We start from the raw sequence: 21,751 nt of genomic DNA, 5'->3' as shown, positions 1-21,751 counted from the left end.
CCTTCTCACGGTGGGCTCAGTGGGTCCCCAAACCCATCCTGTGGTTATTTTCCTAGTTTGACATGCATAATTGGAAAAGACATACTCAGCGATTAAACATAGCATTAGAGCTTTTTCTAAGCCTCTGAGATAAAACATTGAATCCAGAATCTCTGGTGGGTCCATATCAATAAATTTGGCCTGACAGAATTTATAACCTTTCCACCTTGATCCCTATATGAGTTTCCTGGGTGGTCATGACAAAGGACCACAAACTGTGTGTCTTGAAACAACAAAATTTATTCTCTTGCAGTTTTGGGGGCTAGAAGTCTCAAATCAGGTTTTTGGCAGGGCCAAGCTTCTTCGGAAGGCACTTTGGAATAATCCTTCTTTGCCTTTTCTTAGCTTCTGCTGGCTCCTGGCATTCTGCGGCGTTTCTTGGCTTCCAGTTGCATCACTCCAATCCCTGCTTCTATCTCCAAATGGCCTTCTTCCCTCTGTGCTCATTTATCTATGTGTCCTCTTCTAAGGGCGCCAACCATTCGATTTAGGGCTCATTCTATACCAGCATGACCTCATCTTAACCAATTACATCTGCAAAAACCGTATTTCCAAGTAAGTTAATATCGTGAGGGTCTAGGTGGACGTGAATTTTGGGGGATCCTATTCAACCCTCTACAATCCCACACCTTAATAGTCTTTGTATATTCTTTTGTACACTCTGAATTTTTTAGCATGTGCATTTGTTACTTTTTCAAGTAAAATTAAAGGAGAAAACAATACCCCCGGAGTTCTGTGGCACTAAATATAAATATTCTTTCTGTCCAGTTTCTCCCTTGGAGGTCACTACTATTTAGTCTCCCTAAGCTGGTCTTCCAAGTCCTGCCCTTCTCCAAACTTTTACCAAACTGAAGACAAAGTGATTTTTCAAAATGATCTCAAGATCTGTCAATGAGGATTAAGCATAAGCGCCACAGTTAGCCTAATATGGCTTTTCCTGATCTGGTCTCCACTACCCCTCTTTCAGTTTCATCTTTCAATACAATCCCCTGCTCCCTACCTGTTCCGCCCTGGACTCCTCGCGGGTTTCTGAACTGCCCAGGCCATTCCATCCCGCCCTATTCCGGGGCTGCACTCTGCTTCAGCGCTGCTTCTTGCACCCACGACTGCAACTCAACCGCAGAGGCTACTCCTCTACTCCATCCCAGAGATGAAGCATTTCGCCTTTGAATGCTTGAAAACGGTTAATATTTTCCCTTTTGTTTCTCTTAAATCAAAATGTTTACATGAAATACTATGATCCAAGAACACACACTGCTGCGCTTGCTTAACCGGGTCGAGTTGAACTAGTTCGTCTTCTCTGCCCCAACCCCGGTGCCGTAACTCCCAGCCCCGGAGCAACTAGCCTGGCCCGACAGCGGAAGCCCAAGCCCGCTGGGCTCGGGCGTTGGAACCGTCCCGGCGGGGGGAAGCCCGGGCAGGACGCAGCCGCGCTTCACAGCTGAGGAAAACCCGCTGCGGCGTAGGGCAACGCTCAGAAGCCGAGAGTGACACCGCGAGGCGCCGGAACGCGTCAGCATCCTTCACACCTAAGACCAGACTTCCTCCTCCTCACCCAGGACGCTCCCCGCCGCTCGTCCGGTCGTTTCCCGCTCTCACACCCTCTGCCAGTCCCCACACAGCTAACAAGGGAAGCAAGCCAGCGGCGTCCGGGGACAGAGCGAGCGCAGCAGCCACAGCGCGCGGTTCCCTCTCCAGGCCCCGTCGCCTCAGCCCGCACACGTGTATGCGCATGCGCCGCGTCCGGGCCCCTCAGCCTCCGGCCGCACCTCCTCGCGCAGGGTCAGAGGCCGTGGGGCGGGCCACGGTGACGCGCGCGGAAGCGCGCTGCGGATCCTCGGAAACTGCCCCGGCGGCTGAGAGGCTGCGGCCACTGCCTGGCACCCCGACGGGAGGGGCTCCGGATCGTTCGGAGCCGGCTGAACCCCTTCGGCCGCGAGCGACCGCATGAGTCGGGGGACTATGCCCCAGCCCGAAGCGTGGCCAGGCGCGAGCTGCGCCGAGACGCCGGCGCGGGAGGCGGCGGCCGCGGCGCGGGAGGGCGGGAAGGCGGCGGCCAGCGGGCAGCCGCGGCCCGAGATGCAGTGCCCGGCCGAGCAGTGAGTCCGCGGGGCGCGGGGCGCGGGCCGTGGGCGGCGGGCTCGGTCCCCTCCGGAAGCCGGGCTGGGGTGGGGAGTCGTCAGCGGAGGGTCCCTGGGCGTCTTCGATTCTGAGTGAGGCCGTTGGCGACAAGGAGGAATTGGCAGACAGTTTTCCCAGTGTCCGAGTGCAGATTTTTAACCCCAGGGCCCCTCACAATTCTGGTCACACAGTGACTCCCCTCCCGTCTCATTTCTGATATCTGCATGTCTGAAGTTAAAGAAAGTTCCAGAAACTTGGGAAGCAAACCCGAGAAGTGATGTATTTTATTACTAGTTCCCGCTAGATCTTTCCTTCAGCCTGGCACAGGGAGGAAGTGAGGTCGCCCCTGCTGCAGCCGCCGGAGAACGGAGCTGCGCGACTTGTTCTTGGAGGCGACGTCCCACCTGTTGGACAGACTTTGGACCGAAAGAGAATCTGACCCATTCTCTCTGACCGTTTAACGGCCTGACTAGTATGCCTTCCCGCTTTTCCTTTTGAAAAGGAAAGTCAGTGCTGGTTAGATCAATTTCTTACTGTACTGTGAAGAAGACGATCTGGGAAGAGTTCCTAATTTCTGCAAGGGTCTGGGGGTACGCGTGGAAGCAGAATAGAAACTCGAGTGAAACTTTTCTACACTTTCAAGTTTTAGGCACCTATAAATGCCCTTGGAATTTAAGAAATTATGAAAGCACACAGACAGCCAGTTTGACAGATATTTTAACTGGCTGGAAAGTTAAATTTAAGATGTGTTTAAATGCAAAAAGCACTGCTAGAACTTTTGAAAAAAAAATTCCTAAAAAGGGGTCCTTTGGAGGCCTGTTAGGTAGATATTGTGATATAATAACATATTTGCATAGTACTTAGACATTCTCATTTGTTGAGAACCCCCTTGGGATGGTGTTATTCACACTTAATGGGTTAATGGCCACTGGAAAATAAGATTGAAAGTCAGCGGGATTACCTTTTAGCATGAGATTGGAGGGGAGACTTAACCTCAGACTCTGCAGAGGGTTTAATAGAGGGTCTCTTGCCCCCAAGCCCTGCTCCACGGGCCCGTGCTGGTTCCTAATCGCTGCTTTGCCTGCCTTCTACCCTGGTGGTGAGAACAGTGCGCTTAATTTAATGCCCTGTCTCACGTGCTGCACCTCAGCCCCAGCTGTGTCATGCCTCCTGAGCAATGCAGAAACTTTGAAGCCAGACCATGTTCTCAGAAGTATATGTAGTTATTTGGCAAGTTTTCTGGTGGCTATGATTCTCATTCAGAACACCTGTGAAAACAGACAATGATAGGAAGAGTGCTCTTTCTTGAAAAGTTTTTGTGGCACAGGTGCCTCTTCTGTCTGCTGCTAGTAGAACTATATAGACTTACAGCTGAAAGGAATGTAAAAAAAAAACTAGCCTAGGTTTGTCATTTTACACATTCACAGATTTTTAAAGTGTAGCTTGGCTGGAGAGACCCTGATGCATCAATGGGAACCTCCCCCTACCTCTTCTGGGCTTCCTCAGCAAAACCAGGCAGAGAGACATGATTTATAGTGACAGCCAACTTCACTTTTTTTTCCCCCCTTGGTTTGCTTCCCAAGTTCGCTTCCCAGTAGATGTTCCGGTTTGTGTGTGTGGTTTTTAGCAGCTTAATTTTGTTTTATCCTTATTTTTGTTGTGTTTGATTATCTCATTCTCTTTCACCTCTCATAAGATGGGGCAGAACAAGAGAGGTGAGTTTAAGATGTCACGTTTTAAACATCATGTCTCAAGTTTTGGACTTTCTAGCCTTTTTCCATCTTTCTGACTCGGCAGTATCTGGGTAGTGGGCTGTTTCTCTATGGTATTTTCTCACGGGCTAGAGAAACTACTACAGTTGTCATATAAACAAAGTTTCCAATATAAGGTATTCATGTCAATTCCTGCATGATGATATATACAGCTTAATAGTTGAGTATCAATTTAAATAGTGTAATGTGCATTTTTAGTCTGTGTTTTTTTGTCATTGGAGCCAAGGCCTTTCTTTCCGCCCAGATAGTTGGGTTTGCTATGCAGAGGAATTATTTAAAATGTTTACACTTAGTAGTGTGAACACTGTAAGACTGTAGAAGTTTTGAGATATCCTATAGAGTCATTTTTAATACATTCAGTGGACAGTAATTACAAATACAAATCATAGCCCAACTTCTGCAGCTGAATTAGACATTCGGGATGTGACTCTGAAGGCTGTGGTGACGAGTAGAGAAAGAGATGGCTTATTTCCTAGGTAGCACACTAGGTTACTCTTGATTTCCTTTCCACTAAGCTCATCGCATTTCACACGTGAGAGAAGTGGGGGAAAAGAAACATTAACCACATGGATAAGCTACTTTGTTTTCTTGTTTTGTGAGACAGGGTCCCTCTCTGTTGCCCAGTTTGGAGTGCAGTGACAATCATGGCTCACTGTAGCCTCAACCTTCTGGGCTCAAGCGATCCTTCCACCTCAGCCTCCTAAGTAGCTGGGCAACAGGTGCACGCCACCATACCCAGCTAATTTTTTTTTTACTTTTTGTAGAGACAGAGTCTCACTATGTGGCCCAGGCCGGTCTCTACCTCTTGGGCTCAAGCAATCCTCTTGCCGCAGCTTCCTGAAGTCCTGGGATTACAGGCGTGAGCCACAGTGCCCAGTGATGAACTACTTTGTATATCTCATTGCAGTTTTTCTTTCCCTCTCCCCCTTCCTTCCTTTTTTCCATACACCCATCAGCTCATTTGAGAGCTGTGGTTGGCTCACATCTCCTGGACAAGTCCTAAGGATGGCTTGAAACATAACTTAGGGTCATATTTGAAGAACTCTTTTGTCAGACCAGATTAGTTTACCTTCAAGCTCCCTCTGCTGCTCTTCTATGCTGTATCCCCTGCTCACTCCACCCCCAATATCTGACTCCTGCTGATCTGGTCCTGGGACATGGTTGCTGGCTAGGCCAGAAATGCTTAGGGAATTGAGAAGAGACTACTCCATGGCCCTTCTCTGCCTGTCTGAGGGTGAGACAGGGTTTGAATCTGTGGAGGCATACTGTCGGTGAACCCCTCTGAAATTGAAAGCAATTTTATGTATGTTTCTGGGCTTAGGTTCTGATGAAATCTGAATTCTCAGAGGGGCTGTGAACAAAAAAAGTGGCACACTGTTGTTCTTGTGGATGTATTTTCTGCCCCACCCCACCCCCAGATGCTGCTACAGTTCGGAGTAGGGATAAAGTCCACTTTCTCCCAACCTCATGAAGAGCCTGCTTTGAGGCCCAGAGCTGGGATGTCTCTAAGAATCAAACCTTGTTGAGAGTGGCTGCATTGACCCCGGATACCTCTGGAAGTCACATGGAGTAGCATGAGCCAGTCGTGGAAAGTCCACTTGCAGAAGAGGGGTGGAATTTTGGCCTGGGTGCCGGTACTTTCCTGTATTTGATGTGTTGTTCACCCATCTCTGAACCGCAAAGTGGTGAAGAAAGGCTGGGTTGAGTGGTCTTTGCTTTTCCTGTGCCTGTGTGGGAAGGTGTGTTAGTGTAATATTGGTTGACACTGTCTCACCAACATTGCCTTAGTGTTGCCATTAGTCTCATAGGAGAGGCTAAGTATGAACTGCAGGGTTCAAGTCCAGAGAGTTGAATTAAAAAAAGCCATACTTAGTTCTTATAGACAACTAAGGGGAACAACTTTTAAAAGGTTCATAATGGTGAGTGATTAAAATTCTGTCTTGTTAGCTTTGCATATACATTAGAATTGATTTTTTTTCTATACGTATTTGCTTGAATCAAAAATTGAAAAACTGGCTTCACAGAAATGCCTTTGGCTTCACTAAGCTCTGCTTTTAACTCACAGCTTTTGCTCTTGGGAATAGTATAATTTTGTGTCTGTACAGTAAGCATGTTTAAAATAAGTTTTCAAAAATTGGTTGGTATGCAGGTCTTTGAACAGAGCAAGTGGTACCAGTTATAATTTAGTATGCAACGTTATATAGCTTACTCAGTTGGATATGTTGCCTTAATATCAAAAATAAAATATTTTATCTCTAGGTTAAGAGAAAATAGGTAAATAGGCCAGGCGTGGTGGCTCACACCTGTAATCCCAGCACTTTTGGAGGCCGAGGCAGGCAGATCACCTCAGGGTCAGGAGTTCACGACCAGCCTGGCCAATGTGGTGAAACCCCGTCTCCACTAAAAATACAAAAATTAGCTGGGTGTGGTGGCAGACGCCTGTAATCCCAGTTACTCAGGAGTCTGAGGCAGGAGAATTGCTTGAACCCGGGAGGCAGAGGTTGCAGTGAGCCGAGACTGCGCCGTTGCACTCCAGCCTATGCAATAAGAGCGAAACTCCGTCTCAAAAAAAGAAAACAGGTAAATATTGTTTAATAGGAACTTGAAAATATACACTTTAAAATAATGCCATGGTGCAAAACTAAGAATTTTCTAACTAGGAATTGTTAGCATTTGGTTTTAAAATTTAGGCTGAGCACGGTGGCTCACACCTGTAATCCCAGCTCTTTGGGAGATCAAGGTGGGAGGATCTCTTGAGCCCAGGACTTTGAGACCATCCTGGACAACATAGTGAGACCCTGACTCTATAACAAATTTTAAAAATTAGCCAGATGTGGTGGTGCATGCCTGTGGTCTCAGCTACTTGAGCCTGAGGTGGGAAGACTGCTTGAGCCCAGGAGGTCGAAGCTGCAGTGAGCTGTGGTTGCACGGCTGTAGTCTAGTCTGGGCAACAGAGTGAGACCCTTTCTCAAAAAACACATATATAATTTTTTAAATCGGCTTAATTATTTTTAAGTTGTACATATTTATGGGGCACATAGTGATGTTTTGGTACACATAACTGTAGTGATCAGGGTAATTAGCATGTCCATCATCTCAAACATTTATCATTTCTTTGTTTTGGGAACACCTAATATCCTTCTAGCTGTTTGAATCTATATAGTAGATTATTAACTGTAGTTATCCTACAATGGTATAGAACACTAGAACTTACTCCTTCTATCCAGCTGTAGTTTTATCCTTTATTTGTATCCTTTAACAAATTTTAACTGTGGAATTGAGGTTGACTGCCAGAAAATCAAGTCATTTAGACTTTGGCTTAACTTTTCTTTACCACACAACTTTTTGCTCTGGTGATCACCTGAGTCATTGAGCTTCAGTGGTTTCTTTTGTGTCAGAGTGGATACCTCTCCACCACTACCCCAACTTGACACACAAAAGGTTGCCAAATCCCTTTTCCTCATTGTTTTATTATCTTCCCATCCCATAACAAAAACGTAAACTTAACCTCTACCTGTTTCAGATTCCTGGCCTTTAGTATCATTTCATTGTGTCATTGTTTTCAGCTTTATTATTTTAATACTTAAAAAATTAAAGCAAAAGTTTATTGAGTGAAGTATTTTTAAAATAAAATTATTATTTTTTTGCTCTGTTTCTTCCTCTCTTTCTGTTTGCTTATCTTTCTGTTAGACGGGTAACTATTTCATTCTGCCTGCGAAATGTCCTCCTTCCTGAATATATTGATTGCGCTTCATTGCTCAAACCTAAAACTTATTCTTCGGGATTATTTTTTAAAATTTAATTAATTAACTAATTTTTTTTAGTGACAGGGTCTGACTCTATTGCCTGGGCGGGAGCGCAGTGGGGTGATCATAGCTCACTGCAGCCTCCAACTCCTAGGCTTAAGTGATACCTCTCTCCTCAGCCTCCTCTCTAGGGGGGGATTACAGGTGAGTGCCAGCATGTCCAATTAATTTTTTTTTTTTTTTTTGTAGAGGCGGGGTCTTGCTTTATGCCCAGGCTGGTATTGAACTCCTGGCTTTAAGCAGGATTATTTTTATTTTAATGGTGGCCTTTAGTAAAGGCTGTATTACATTTTCTGAATGTCCTTGGTGGCCATGAAGTTAGCAGATGTTTGAGCACAGGATCTGAGTGAAATTCGGTTGTGGTTAAGGCAATTTGGTTATACTCTGGTTCTCTTATTCTTCCATTTCTGCTTTGCTTTTTTCATATATCCTGAATCTCTGCTCTTTATTTCCAGTAATTTCCCGTTCAGCTTCCCTTTGTATTTAGTTCTCCTGTTTGTTCTGCTGTTTGTTTCCTTTCCTTTCCTGTTGGCCTTTGTAGGAATTTGTACTTGTGGGATGGAGAGTTGCTTGTTTAGAGAACCTCCTCTGGGCATTGATGTTGGATTTTGGTTATTTTGTAGATTAAAAAGAAAGAACAAAAGTGGAGCCAAATGTGCATGTAGTATAGCCACAGATTTTGCTCGAAGTACAGTTTTCGTAGACTTAGACTAAAGAACTGGAAGAGGAACCATGTAGCTTACACGGCCTCTTCCAGTCTTCTCATTTTGAAGATGAGAAAACTGAGGCCGTGGGGAAGTGGCTTGCCCAAAGATATATGCCTCTGATAATGATACTATGAAAGTGCTTTGCTTAAATGTCTGTTTTACAGGATTGGAATTTGTCCCTTATTTTATAAAGCCAGGAAAGAGGCTGAAAGATGTTGTTAAATTATTGAGAGAAGGACGAACACATTTGGTCACTTTTGATTTTAGGCCTTTGATGTATGGTCCCCATGAATCAGGTTTCTGTTTGTTTTTACCTCTGGCATGGGCTCTAAGGATGGCATCACACTTTTTACTTGAAATCTCACTGGAAGCAAAAGCACATGGAAAGTACCTTTTTCTGATACTTGTTCCCTTACCCTCACAACGTTAAAATACACACAGTTACACATTTAGAGAGAAAAAAAGAAATAAAAATTGATAATTGGTCAGATTGTTCATTAATACTTTGCAACAGTGGATATAAAATGAGAATAAGAATAGCTTACTTAATTTTGAGTGCTAATTATTTTCCATGTATCTGTTTCTTAAAAAAGCCCTTTGAGGTGAATACTCTTACTGCCCTTTTGACAGGTGGTTAAATCTAAATGCCGAGAGGTGTAGTTACTCTAGTCATAGTTATACATACAGCTAATAAGGATCGGAATGAGGACTAGTTAAATAAACCCTGGCAGTCTAATTCCTGGGTCCCCACTCCAATCATTGCACTCTGCATGCAGAGGGCTTACCCACATGGCGTGTATCATGATGTGTTTGGCAGGGGGCAGGTCAGGAGTTGCGGGCCGTTCAGGAAGAGGGAACATCTGAGCAAATCACAGATGTACGGGCACACGATAATGTTGGTCAGGCGTTTGGACTGAAGTGTGAGTAATGCATAGGGAAATAATGGGATGCAGGCTAGAGTGGTGGGTGAGGTCATAATTTTGACATTGGTTCCCTGAGTGTTTGGGAACCATTGAAAGGTTTTAGTGGGGACATGTGAGACTTCCTTCCTCAGTCTGGCCCTCCCAGTACCCCTTCTTCATCTGTCTCTTGCCGTCTGACTCCTTCCTCTTTCCCCCAGCTGTACTAGGCCATATACCAGGAGCTGGGGTGATGAGGGAATTGGGGGTAGGGGTATCTCAGTCATTCACTGAATATTTTTTTTTTTTTAGCCTGGCACCTCCTCCTTCCTGTGTTCCATTGGGTCTGCAGCCTTGTGTGAGGATGGGGTATGCGCTCATGAGGCAGGAGTATGGGGAATCAGGGGTCTGATCATTGCTTATGTGAAGGTCAGCTAGTCTGCTTGTTTTCGGCTCAGTGTGTTACTCATGCCTCCTGAAGGACTTGATGCCTCCAGTTCCTGAGCCTTTCTGGGGTTCTGCCAGGTTTTCTGGCTTGCCTGCCACAGATGCCCATCTACCAGCCTTGGCTTCCCTGTCCTGTGTCATTTACCACTCCATCTGCTTTCCAGCTCTTTGGACTTTCACCTGCCTTCTGGTTTCATGAAAGATAGAATTCGGGTTTCTGTTTCCCTTTATTGTCATTTTGGGGTGAATCTTGGGGGAAAAGGGGGGCATCTTCAAACCAGAAGTCCCATTCTTCATCTTTGTCTAGCATCTAGTGGATTTTTTTCCCTTTGTAGTACTTAGTGGGCTCTTGCTAGTTAACTAAAGTACCAGAGACTAGGAAGCTCTGAGTAAGAAGTCGGTAGTAGTGGACAGTGGGAATCTATGTAACAGCTGCATGGGTGGCTGGTTGATTGTGGGGTCAGGAAGCAGGAGGATTTCGAGGAGGTTTTTTAGCTTTGGCGATTTGTAATAACTGATGGTCTCTTCTTGTTTTTAAGGTAGCTATTGTCAGGTTTGCTTGTGACACGTTACAAAGGTCGGCAATGGGGCCTGCATTCCTATATAAATATTTTTATCAGCACTATCTCCATTCTTGGAACTTGACAGAATCAGTTCAGGAGCTTCACTAATAAGATGCATGCTATGATGTCTAGATATATAGTTGAGGCACTAATAGGCATTACAATGAAAATGCCTTCAGAGCTACCTAGCAAATGAAGTGATGTAACTTGTCTTATTTAAGTAAGAAATTCTGAAGTAGAAGAAAGTGGTGAGATAAAACATAAGCATCTTTATTCTTAAGATAGAAGACTCATATTTTATTAGATTATCATCATGTAAAGTGAAAAAAGTTAAACCCTTAGTATATTATGCATTTTGTAAGCAGCTGTATAATAGGACGGAAAATGTCAGTGCAACAAGTGTTTGAAAATGTCTGCTTTGGTGTAATTTCAGTGAGGAGGACATGTACCGTGCTGCAGATGAAATAGAAAAGGAGAAAGAATTGCTTATACATGAAAGAGGGGCATCAGGTATGTTTGGAATTGTTTTATTTATAGAGTTCTTATTGTTTATAGCAGAAAATGCAGTTAAATCCGTATATCCATTTTCATAAAATATCAATGAAATATTCTTATGTATATGGTCTTATCTACATTGATTGTTTTGCTGAAGTATGTTTAGAGACTGTTTCCTGAGGTTTTTAAATTTTAATGCAAGCATTCTCTCTGCATTCTTTACATTCATATCGTTTTTCACACCTATGAGGATTGTTTTGTTTAATCTCTTGACACCGTCCTCTCTCAGTTCTTGATTTCCTTATATTCTTAGAGGGAGAGTTCAGATTTGAAGTGCATTTTTCATTTCAAATGGAAAGACTTAACTGAGAAACTGGCTGTGCACATCTTTGCATGCAGATGGCCATATGAATGTGATTAAGTAATAAGAAAGACAGTGATGGGATCAGTAGCACAGAGTCTCATCGTTTTGTGATTTCATGTCTGTGTTTTTCTTGTCTTGCCTGATCTTACCCCAACCAGGACCCATTGCTGCTGGAGTGAGGTGTTACTCCTGGACCCCTCCGCTGGTCCGTGGAGACTTGGCTGGCAAAGTTGCATGTGACGTACATCCTTAGTTCCCTGAGTGGCCTCATGCAGGAGCTGCATAGGGTTACTCTGATTTTGGGATACCCCGTGAATAATCACAAGTGGCATTTTCTCTTTCATTACCTGTGTAATGTATAAGGAGACTTCAAAAAGGTTGTGGAAAAATGGAATTGAAAGATAGAAGGCTGGGTGTGGTGGATCATGCCCGTAATCCCAGCACTTGGGGAGGCCGAGGCAGGCGGATTGCTTGAGTCCAGGAGTTCGAGACCGGCCTGGGCAAACAAGGAGACCTTGTGTCTACAAAAAATACAAAAATTAATCGGGCGTGGTGGTGTACGTTTGTGGTGCCAGCTACTCAGGAGGCGGAGGTGGGAGGATCGCTTGAGCCTGGGAGTTTGAGGATGTAGTGAGCCGTGATCGCATTACTGCACTCCAACCTGGGTAACAGTGAGACCTTGTCTCAAAAAAAAAAAAAAAAATAAAAATATAAACCTTATTTCTCAACATAAGCTCCATCAGTTTCAAGCCACTTTTAAATGATGATACCAGCCATTTGTTGGACTCATCCCTAAAGAACTGACAGGCCTGGGAATTTAACAGTGTGAATGCAGCAGTCTTTTTTGCATTATTAGCTGAAGAAAAATGTGTGTCCTTTAGAGGCTTCTTAAGATTAGGAAACAAAAGGAAGTCAGAAGGAGCCAGATGAGGACTGTAAGGTGGATGCCTAATGATTTCTCATTGAAATTCTTGCCGTTGTTTGAGAGGAAGGAGCAGGAGCATTGTTGTGATGCAGAAGGACTCTCGGTGAAGCTTTCTCTGGCATTTTTCTGCTAAAGCTTTTGCTTTCTCAAAACACTCTCAGATATTAATTGTCCTTTGGCCCTTCAGAAAGTCAACAAGCAAAATGCCTTCAACATCCCAAAAAACTGTTGCCCTGACCTTTGCTCTTGACCAGACTGCTTTTGTTTTGACTGGACCCCTTCCACCTCTTGGTGGCCATGGCTTGGAATGTGCTTTGTCTTCAGGATCATACTGGTGAAGCCATGTTTCATCTCCTATTAGAATTCTTCGAAGAAATGCTTTGGGGTCTTGATCCCAGTTGTTAAAAATTTCCCTTGAAAGCTTTGCTTCGTCAGCAGCTGATCTGGATACAGTGGTTTTGGCACCCATGGAGTAAAAATTTTGCTCAACTGTAATTTTTTGGTCAGAATTGTGTAAGGTGAACCAGTTGAGATGTCTATGATGTTGGCTATTGTTTCTGCTATTAATTGTTGGTCCTCTTCAATTAGGGCACAAACAAGTTTAATACTTTCCTCCTGAATTGGTGTGGATAGTCTGACGCTGCAGGTTTCATCCTCAACATCATCATGTCCCTTCTGAAAATGAGTTATCCATTTGTAAGCTGCTGATTCTTTGGGGGCACTGTCCCTATAAACTGTTTATAAATCATAAGTGATTTCACCATTCTTTCACCTACGCTTCACCATAAATTTGATGTTTTTTCTTGCTTTAATTTTAGCAGAACTCATGTTGCTCTAATAGGGGCTCTTTTCAAGCTGATGTCTTATCCTTCTTAGTGCCTTAGACTAGATCCTGGTCATACATGTTATAACAAGTTAGTATGAGTTTATTATGGTGCCAAAAAAAAACTGAAATCCGTCCATAGCTTTTTCATAAAACTCATTTTCCATGAACCTTAGAAGACCCTTGTCTGTGCTTTTTTGTTTTGAGAACTGGCTTCTGTTTTTGGTGAACAAAAGCATTGTCATGTGTGATTAGGAACAAATGATACACAGTGTGGTTTTTATAATACTTCTTGAGCCCCCCTCAAGCAATTGGTGAACTCTTCACTGTGGTAGCCACAGGAGATATTCTTTGTAGTGACGTGTTGCGGGGCTGTAGCGTTCCAGTCTTCCATGAAACTTCAAGAATGCTCAGTCTCTACTCTGTGGTTGTTCAAAATTTCATGTAGGGTGCAGTGTCCTCATTAGTCAGATTCCTAAGAAGAAAGTGTGTATTCAGCTGGTGTTTGTTACCGCTGACAGTCCTTCACCCTGTAGGCTCTCGGTTGTGATTCTCTTCTGTCTGGCATTGTACCCCACACGGGCAATCAAGCTTTATGGTGGGTCTTGTAACTCCTAGCTTTAGTCTGAGAGTGAAATGGATCCCTTTACACTTCTCACATCATCTAAGACCTTCTGGGTTCATTGTCCTTCTTGAAATAACATTTGTTACCCTCTCAGAGCCCAGGCTGAGGCAAAAAGTTTTCTTATCCTCTCTGTTAGTGAAAAGATTTTTTTCCACCTTGCCTGAGAGTCAGCAAACTATGGTTTCCAGGCCAAATCTGACTTGCCACCTGGTTTTGTCGATAAAGATTTTTTGAAACATACTAGTTTACATATTGTCTGTGGTGGCTTTCGTGCATAGTAAAGTTGAGTAACTGTGACAGAAACCTTATGGCTCTCCAAGCCTTAACTTATTTCCTGTCTGGCCCATTACAGACAAAGATTGAGATTCCTGTCCTATTCCACCCTGTTTGAGAGTCCCTGCTTTCCGGAGGGGTTTCGGTTTTAACTTCCCGCCTTCTGAGGGTCTGATTCTTGTCTTTGTCACCCATGTGGTGGTTAAAGATGAAGCCTCTTGGTTATTTCAACTTGTGGCTTACCACTCTGGTTTTCAACTTCCCTATTTTTCTATTTTTTATTTTTTTGCCATTAGAAATGTCCTTTTTTGAAAACAGCAGCGTCTGTGTAGTTTGCAACTAAAGAAAGTTGCTTTTGAACTCTGTAAGCTGCTCGAGGTCAGGTACTGCCTTGTCCTGCATCTTCAGCTCCTAGCCTGGTACCTGGCATGTAGTAGCCATTGGAGTCCTCCTCAGAGGACCACAGCAGAATGGGAATTCAGGTATTTGATGCTGCCAGCTGTGCCAGTACCGATTTTCCCAACCCTCACTACACTACGTAGGCCTCTGATTCAGCACTTGACTGTGGCCTGTGGCTTGGTCTCTTGGCCTGTGTGAGGCTTGTGCCTCCTCCCCTCAGTCATGGGGTGCTGGGCTTGCCCCACCCTGTCCAGGTCTTGTCTTGGTGTGCCCAGGAATGAGGACTGCAGGGAGGAGAGCAGGAAGGTAGATTTCCTTCCCAGGAGGCCCTTTCTGAGCTGGACATGTGCTTTCTGTTCAGGCTCATAACCCTACCTGGAGGAAAAATGTGGACCAATAAGTGTCCTGACTCTGGACATTCGCATTTCTTCCCTTTTGGGCAGGGGAATGGAAAGACAGCTACATGAGAATGCTTCCATCCACTAAGTAGACACGCAAAAAAATATTTCTCGAATTAAAAAAAAATGAAGATTCTTTAAGGATTGGCTGTGCAGCATTGGTCTTTGTGGTCCCTGTATATTATACCTCAGGAGTCTGCTTCACTTTTAAGTGAATCCTGATGTGTGCCACAGATAAATATGTCTATGTTATCTGTATATATATTATTTTCTCTTGTATGTAAAAAGTTACTTTTCTTTGTAAAAGAATTCACAATGAGATTATTAAAAATCAGCAGTTCTTAAGAGTTTACTTAAAAAATTTTTTTAAAAAATTTACCTAAACTGCAAGGAGGATTTAGGGCCTCTTTTGTGCTCCTAATCATCCTGGCACCCATCACACCCTGGTTTATAAGTGCTTGTTGTCTTTTCTCCTCCAGCAGTCCATAAGCCCCTTGAGGATAGAATCCTGTCTTCATCACCTTTTATCCCCAGTTCCTAGCTCAATATTTGGTACATTTTAGACACTCAGTAAATATTTGTTGAATTTAGTTGAATAAAACATTTTTATTTTATGTACAACTTGCTCAGGAGTAAATATGTTGTAAGGTACTTCTGCATTCTAAAATCATTGCTAGCATCTACGTCTTCAGTAATTTAAAAAGGAAGTCAAGATGTGCCTGAGAATTTACCTCCTTTTCTTCCTAAAACACACACGCTAATATGTGCATGTGCGTGTATATGCACATACCACAAAATCAAACCCCAAACCATATATATTAAACTAGGGAAAATATAAAGGCCATTTTTTTTTCACTATAACATTTGTCTGATGGTGAGTTGTATTTTTAATTTTGGGGGATGTGTTGTTAGAGTCAGGTGAGGTCTGTGGATTAACAAACATGGAGAGTTCTGTTAGTTTCTGGTTTATTATTGACTACTTTTAGCTTTTTGGGATCAGGGTAGGACATAAATACATTAAGATAATTAAATGTAATTTTTGTTATAGTAGATGTTATTTCTTTGTATAATGGTTATAAAAAACTGATTACTCATTGTTAGAAGTGTTTTCTCATAGTTCAGACTGTCGCGTCTAATTTGATTAGAAAAGTATTCATGAGCACCTGTGTGTCAGTGCAGCTCCAGATGCTGAGGACACAACACAACTGAGAAACAAAACAAAGTCCCTGCCCTCAAGGAGCTTGTGTTTTACTGTATTTTTGTATGGGTGTGTGTGGGGGGTGGTGGGTGAGTGGTACAGAAAAATATTTCAGGTGTTGATGAGTGCTAAGAAGAAAAACCAAATGGTATAAGAGGAATAGAGAGCAAAAATGTGTGTGATACTATGATACAAGGTGCCAGCTGACCCTGGAGCAGAGGCCTGCGTGGAGGGAGGGAGCAGCTCTGCAGGTGCGGGGAAGAGCAAGCCAGGTGTTTTGGAGAGTATTGGGAGGCTGTAGCTGGGGCTGGAGCCCACTCAGTGTGGGGAATGGTAGGAGCAGAGACCAGAGAGGCAGAGAGGGAGACTATATGAGGAATAAGGCCATGAGGCAGGAGCCCCTGGAGCTCTCTGAGCCCAGGAGTAATTGATACCATCTGATTCACATTTAGATGGATCATCCTGGCTAGCTATCATGTGGATAATGGTCTGGAGAGTGTGGTGACAAGGGACACCCATTGGGAGACCCCCATGGTTATCTAGGGGTGAGGTGATGGTGGTCTGGACCAGCGGGTAGGCAGTGGTTGAATTCTGGATTTTTTGATGTAAAGAAAGAAAATGAAGAGTGAAGGGTAACCCCCAACTGAAGCAGTATTCTGATTATGCTTTGATTTATTATTTGCTTTTTTTTTTTTTAAATTCTTTAACAGAACCGAGATTAAGCGTAGCTCCTGAAATGGATATCATGGACTACTGCAAAAAAGAATGGAGGGGAAATACACAGAAAGCAACGTGTATGAAAATGGTATGACACAGAGGTGCACATATTTCAGGTCTTTCAAATGGTCTGTCATAAGTTGTTTAATATGTCATTTGATATTTTTAGACATTAGTTAAAATGACTGCTATAGACGTTATTATTGGTGTTCTAATTTTAGAGATAAGGAAATAGACTCCAAAGATAAGGGTTTTATTTTAAGTCACAGTATTAATATAGAATCAGCATCAGTTATTCAGTGACGCAATTTCTTTGAAAAACACGTAAATGACTGCTGTTCAGAGTTGGGCCAGCTGTTGGTTGTCCTCTTGGGGCCATTTGGGAATGTCCTTTTTGGTCTGGTGTTATAAAATAAAAGCCTCAGGGATGCCTCAGGCCGATTCCACACTTCTGCTTTCCACAGCACACTGGGTTTGCTTACACACCCTCTGGTCCTGGGGCCTAGAACCTTCTTGGACTCCCTACACAGGGGAATCAGGAACTGCTCCCTTCAAGATGGTCTCCAAGGCTGTGGGATGACATTGGAGATTCATATGATGTGGTCCTGCTGTGACTGTTTGGTCCGGTTCATTACTCAGCTCAGACACCATGGCCTACATACACCACACAGCTGATCAAGCAGCAGACCTTGTGGGCTCTACCCTCAGATGTATAACAAATCCGGTATTATCAGTAGGGTGAACCATGTGAATTGCTCAAAAACAGTCAAATAGCAGATTTAACCTAAGACTTCCATGACCTCTTGAAACCTGTGGGTTTATCTTTTGCTCATTTTTCTATTGGGATTATTTACATTATGAATTTGAATGCACTTCTTATATATTAGAGATACTGACTGTCATATTTAATAGAAATATCTTTAACATTTTTTTGGTTAGGATTTTAAATTTTTAAATATTTGAATATTTAGTCTTTTCCTCAGAGCTCGTTTTTATAGAAAATGATTGCTCATCTTTCAGCATGTACCTCAGCTGCCCATGGGCTGACCTTAGAAAAATCTAGCTGCCACTTGTAAAGCTCTGAGAGCAGATGATAGTTCTCTGCAAGTCCGATATGTAGATGCTTTGTGTTTTAGGCGTTGGTTAGAGAACTCAATTATGAAAAACCTGGAATTCTTAGTTCCTTCCAGAGGTTAAGAACATTTATATTTTTGCTAAATATGCTGTTGGTCACTTGCAGATTTTCCAACCTCTAGCCCATCAGGACCCATGGCAGTAATTAGAGCATCTCAGATGCCTGAAAACAGCTTTCACCTCCATTCTATTTTAGTCCTTATTGGCGTAATTGTCTATTTTTGTTTCGAATATTCTTTTGGAAGTAAGTTTCTACAAATTCAGATTTAATTTTATTCTGAAATAGCCGGAGTAATTTATGCATTTGGAAAGGTACAACTGCAGTTGGATATGCATAAGTATTCTGGGGTAATTGAGGTTTACCATAGGCAAGAAGTACATAATTATTAGTAGGTGTGATTCTGCCTGATGGAACCTTATGTGTTACAGTGGTTGGACCACTAAATAAAAATGCAACCCTCAAAATGTTGTTATTGGGGAAAAAAGTACTTTTATATTCACTTAAAACATCATCCTATGACTTGAACCTTGAAAACAGCTAGTAATGAGGTTCTAGTACCTGGACACACAGGACAGAGGTGGTCTGCATTGCGTCCACTCCACGATGAGGGTAACACTTCTTTCTTTGTGTGAGTGCAGGGTAGGAAGTGGGTCTTGAGTGACTGTCAAGGAAAAGTTGGATGAGTTAAGGGGCTGACTCGACCCAGGGTCAGGGAGATGGTGGGCAGTTCAGTCAGTCTCAAGGACTGTGCATGTGTCTAGCTGGAGAAGCCAGGCATCATCATGCCTGCTGGGGGACCAGACTCACTAGGATTTTTTGGTGTCTTTTCAGGGTACGTTTCAGAATGGTCCATTGGATGGCTGTTTTTGAGTGCCCAAGCATGTCACTGAATATTTTCATTTCCTTGTTTCACTTCCAGACTGAGCAAGAGTGACACTTAACTTAAGAAAAGAAGGCGGGGCATGGTGGCTCACGCCTGTAATCCCTGCACTTTGGGAGGCAGAAGCAGGTGGATCATCTGAGGTCAGGAGTTCAAGACCAGCCTGGCCAACATGATGAAATCCTGTCACTACCAAAAATACAAAAAATTAGCTGGGCTTGGTGGCACATACTTGTAATCCCAGTTACTCAGGAGGCTGAGGCAGGAGAATTGCTTGAACCCAGGAGGCCGAGGTTGCAGTGAGCCCAGATTGTGCCACTACACTCCAGCCTGGGCAACGAGAGCAAAACTGCATCTCAAAAAAAGAAAAGAAGCCTAACAGAATTATTCAGCCATCTCCTGGCATATAGACTTTTATATATACATGCACATACACAAAGCACCCCCGCCCCCCTTTGTGTTTTGGAAACTTGGGGTTTTTCTATATTTTTTTAGTAGGAAAATATAAACTTAGTTTAGCTCTCTTTTTTCTTGCCTTTTTTTTTTTTTAAAGAGTTTAGGGTCATTTGAAACACAGAGTAAACACTTCAAAATGTTGTTTGTCAGTGAGTAAGTGTTAAAACAATTGCTTAGAAAGGGACATAAAACTCCAACTTTGGGCATCCTCCCAGTGATCCCAGGCCAAGCTTTTTCCACAGGAATGAAACTTTCTCTGCTATCTCAAGTCAGTAACGACCATTTTGAATTCTTTCATACCTTTTCCCAGGGCTATGAAGAGGTTTCTCAGAAGTTCACCTCCATACGGCGAGTCCGCGGTGATAATTACTGTGCACTGAGGGCCACGCTGTTCCAGGCCATGAGCCAGGCTGTGGGGCTGCCGCCCTGGCTGCAGGACCCGGAGCTCATGCTGGTACGCTGCTGCTGCAGGTTTGAGTCCAAAATGTTTCAAACAATTTTTGTGAGAAAACTTTCCCTTTCTGTCCATGCTACCTTCTAGTATCGTCTGCAGTATGATGTCAGCATGTGCGTTTATTCAGTTTTGTGCGGCTGGGGTGATTTCACATAGTTAAATGACCAAAAATAATTGGTGTTTCCTAGAAGAGAAAAATGATAAAATTTATATGAACAATTTAGTTGAATTAGAGAGCAGATGTTTGTATAAAGCACTTAGGAACAGTTCGATTTCAATTTTGGTGTTTATTTTAAGTAGGCTGTATATGTTACTATTTGAGAACCTGCTAGGGTTTTAGAGTACACATTTCTTTAGTTTTTAGCTATAATTCAATAAATTAGTACTTTTGGCTAAGTGTGAGGATTGGCTTAGTAGGTGGCAGAACAGCAACACTAGAAGAGAGATGATTACTGTCACATGGAGAGGGGCTTCCTGAGGAGCTGAGACTCAGCCTGTCCCAGGCCTGGCCCTCTTTAGCGTTTTAAGTGTACCACATGGCAGACATGCACTGGAAAGTCATGTGTCTGCATGTCCTGACGTGGATAAAGTCATATAGTCGGGTGGGTGATAGACTATCCTGAAAGATTTTTTGGTCAGGAATGATTGGTCAGAGACAGCAATATACCCATATAACAAATCTGCACATGTACCTTCTGTATCTAAAATAAAAGTTGAATTGCAAAAAAAGAAATGGCCACAGCCACCCAATCTTCAACAGCCACCACCCTGTTCAGTTAGCAGCCATCAACATCAAAGCAAGACCCTCCACCAGCAAAAAGATTACAACTTGCTGAAGGCCCAGATGATCATTAGCATTTTTTTACCAACAAAGTATTTTTAAATTAAAAAAAAATGACAATATGACATTAACTGGAAGAAAATTGAAAGTCTTGTGCTTAAATTTAAAAAATCCAAAACCCAGAAATGCTAGCTGTGGGAGATTGGCCTTATAGCAATTTATGAAAAGAAAGAAAAAGATGTTAGGATTTTCATGCAAGCCCACTGTGAGCCTGCATGAAATGCGATGGCTAGCAATGATCACAAAGCCCTAGCTGCATTTTATTTTTATTATTTTTATTTATTTTTTTTTGATATTAAGCAAAAAGACCAACCTGGCTGCGTTTTAAAAGGAATGATTCTAAGAATTAGGCAGTGACAGCCCCACCTTGAACTGGGCTGGTCAGAGGCCATCTCAAGCTCGGTGCCTGATAAAGTATCCTCAGCAGATGGAAATGTGGCCAGGATGCTTCATCACATTCTGGGAGCCATTGAAGGAACTGGGGTGTTTTCCTAGAATAAAGAAGACTTTTAGAGGAGCTTGTTGTTGACTAAGCTAGAGGTCTTTTAGATGGATGAGAGATGACATGCTCAGAAGGGCAAAACCAGGATTGATGGGTGAAGGATACTCCCCATCTGTTCCATGATTATTTAATACACCAGCATAAAATCAGCACACCTATATCAACTGTCAAAATGACATCTGGAGCCAAGTGTGGTGGCGCCTGTAGTGTTAGCTACTCAGGAGGCTGGGGTGGGAGGATCACTTGAGCCAGGAGTTCAAGTCCAGCCTGGGCAACATAAGGAGACCCCTTGTATTGGGGAGTCTATTAAAAAAAAACCAAAACCAACATCTGGGAAAGATATTTTCTTCTAAGCAAAGATGCATGCCATCTTAAGCCGATTTTTCAGTATTAGCTTATTTCTTTCATATAGAGGCAAGAGAAATGGATATACTAAGCTGTTTTTTCTTTTGTAAATGATGCCATTTATTACTAAAGTATTTCAGAATTGTCAGTTGGCGAAAGCATTCCTATAGTTGGATATAAGACCCAACTAGAGAAGCAAACAATTATTTCACTGTTTTTGCTTCGCCTTATTTTAACTTCTGTGCTTGACAACTGTAGATATATATATGACACAATTTCTAGATTTTGGTGGTGTATACCTATGTTCTTAGCTACTCAGGAGGCTGCGCTGACAACTGTGGCTGTATTATATTAATCTACAAATCTGTATTTCTGGATAGTGACATAATATCCTCCTCAATTTTAGGCAAAATTTTCCTTTTGAGGCTTTACCTTTAAGGAGCTATTTGGATTTATGGACTTACTTGACACTAAATTTGTATTTTTATACTTTCTGAGAATCTGGGGTAAATAGTGTCCTAATTAATTAATTAAAGTATAAAATTGCTTTTAAAAAAGTTAAGTACA

General features: G+C 42.9%; 1 protein-coding gene and 1 long non-coding RNA gene across 6 annotated transcripts in view; one reads left to right on the top strand and one right to left on the bottom strand.

Annotated features, from left to right (window-relative positions):
- Positions 1-259: 259 nt before the first annotated feature.
- LOC115931240 (uncharacterized) lies at positions 260-1,840 on the bottom strand. Its single transcript, XR_004067767.3, has 2 exons — positions 1,040-1,840; positions 260-573 (listed from the first exon to the last, which is right to left on the bottom strand). It is a non-coding gene; the product is annotated as an uncharacterized lncRNA (long non-coding RNA).
- A 37-nt stretch (positions 1,841-1,877) lies between these two features.
- OTULIN (OTU deubiquitinase with linear linkage specificity) overlaps positions 1,878-21,751 on the top strand; it is a 48,847-nt gene continuing 28,973 nt past the window's right edge. For 2 of the 5 annotated variants that reach the window (XM_019013222.4, XM_063700841.1), the window contains exons 1-4: positions 1,885-2,138; positions 10,788-10,864; positions 16,565-16,659; positions 19,353-19,496. In XM_019013222.4, the coding sequence (XP_018868767.1) occupies positions 1,987-2,138; positions 10,788-10,864; positions 16,565-16,659; positions 19,353-19,496 (468 nt within the window). In that variant the 5' untranslated portion in view covers positions 1,885-1,986. Of the gene's footprint in view, positions 2,139-3,160; positions 3,876-6,129; positions 6,513-10,787; positions 10,865-16,564; positions 16,660-19,352; positions 19,497-21,751 lie in introns of those variants that run through there. The other 3 variants (XM_063700840.1, XM_019013223.4, XM_055367585.2) reach the window with 3 other exon arrangements.

Source organism: Gorilla gorilla, chromosome 19, assembly GCF_029281585.2.
Source record: "Gorilla gorilla gorilla isolate KB3781 chromosome 19, NHGRI_mGorGor1-v2.1_pri, whole genome shotgun sequence".
NCBI lineage: Eukaryota > Metazoa > Chordata > Mammalia > Primates > Hominidae > Gorilla > Gorilla gorilla.
Note: the sequence above shows the minus strand (reverse complement) of the source record. Positions and strands in the feature narration are given on the sequence as shown.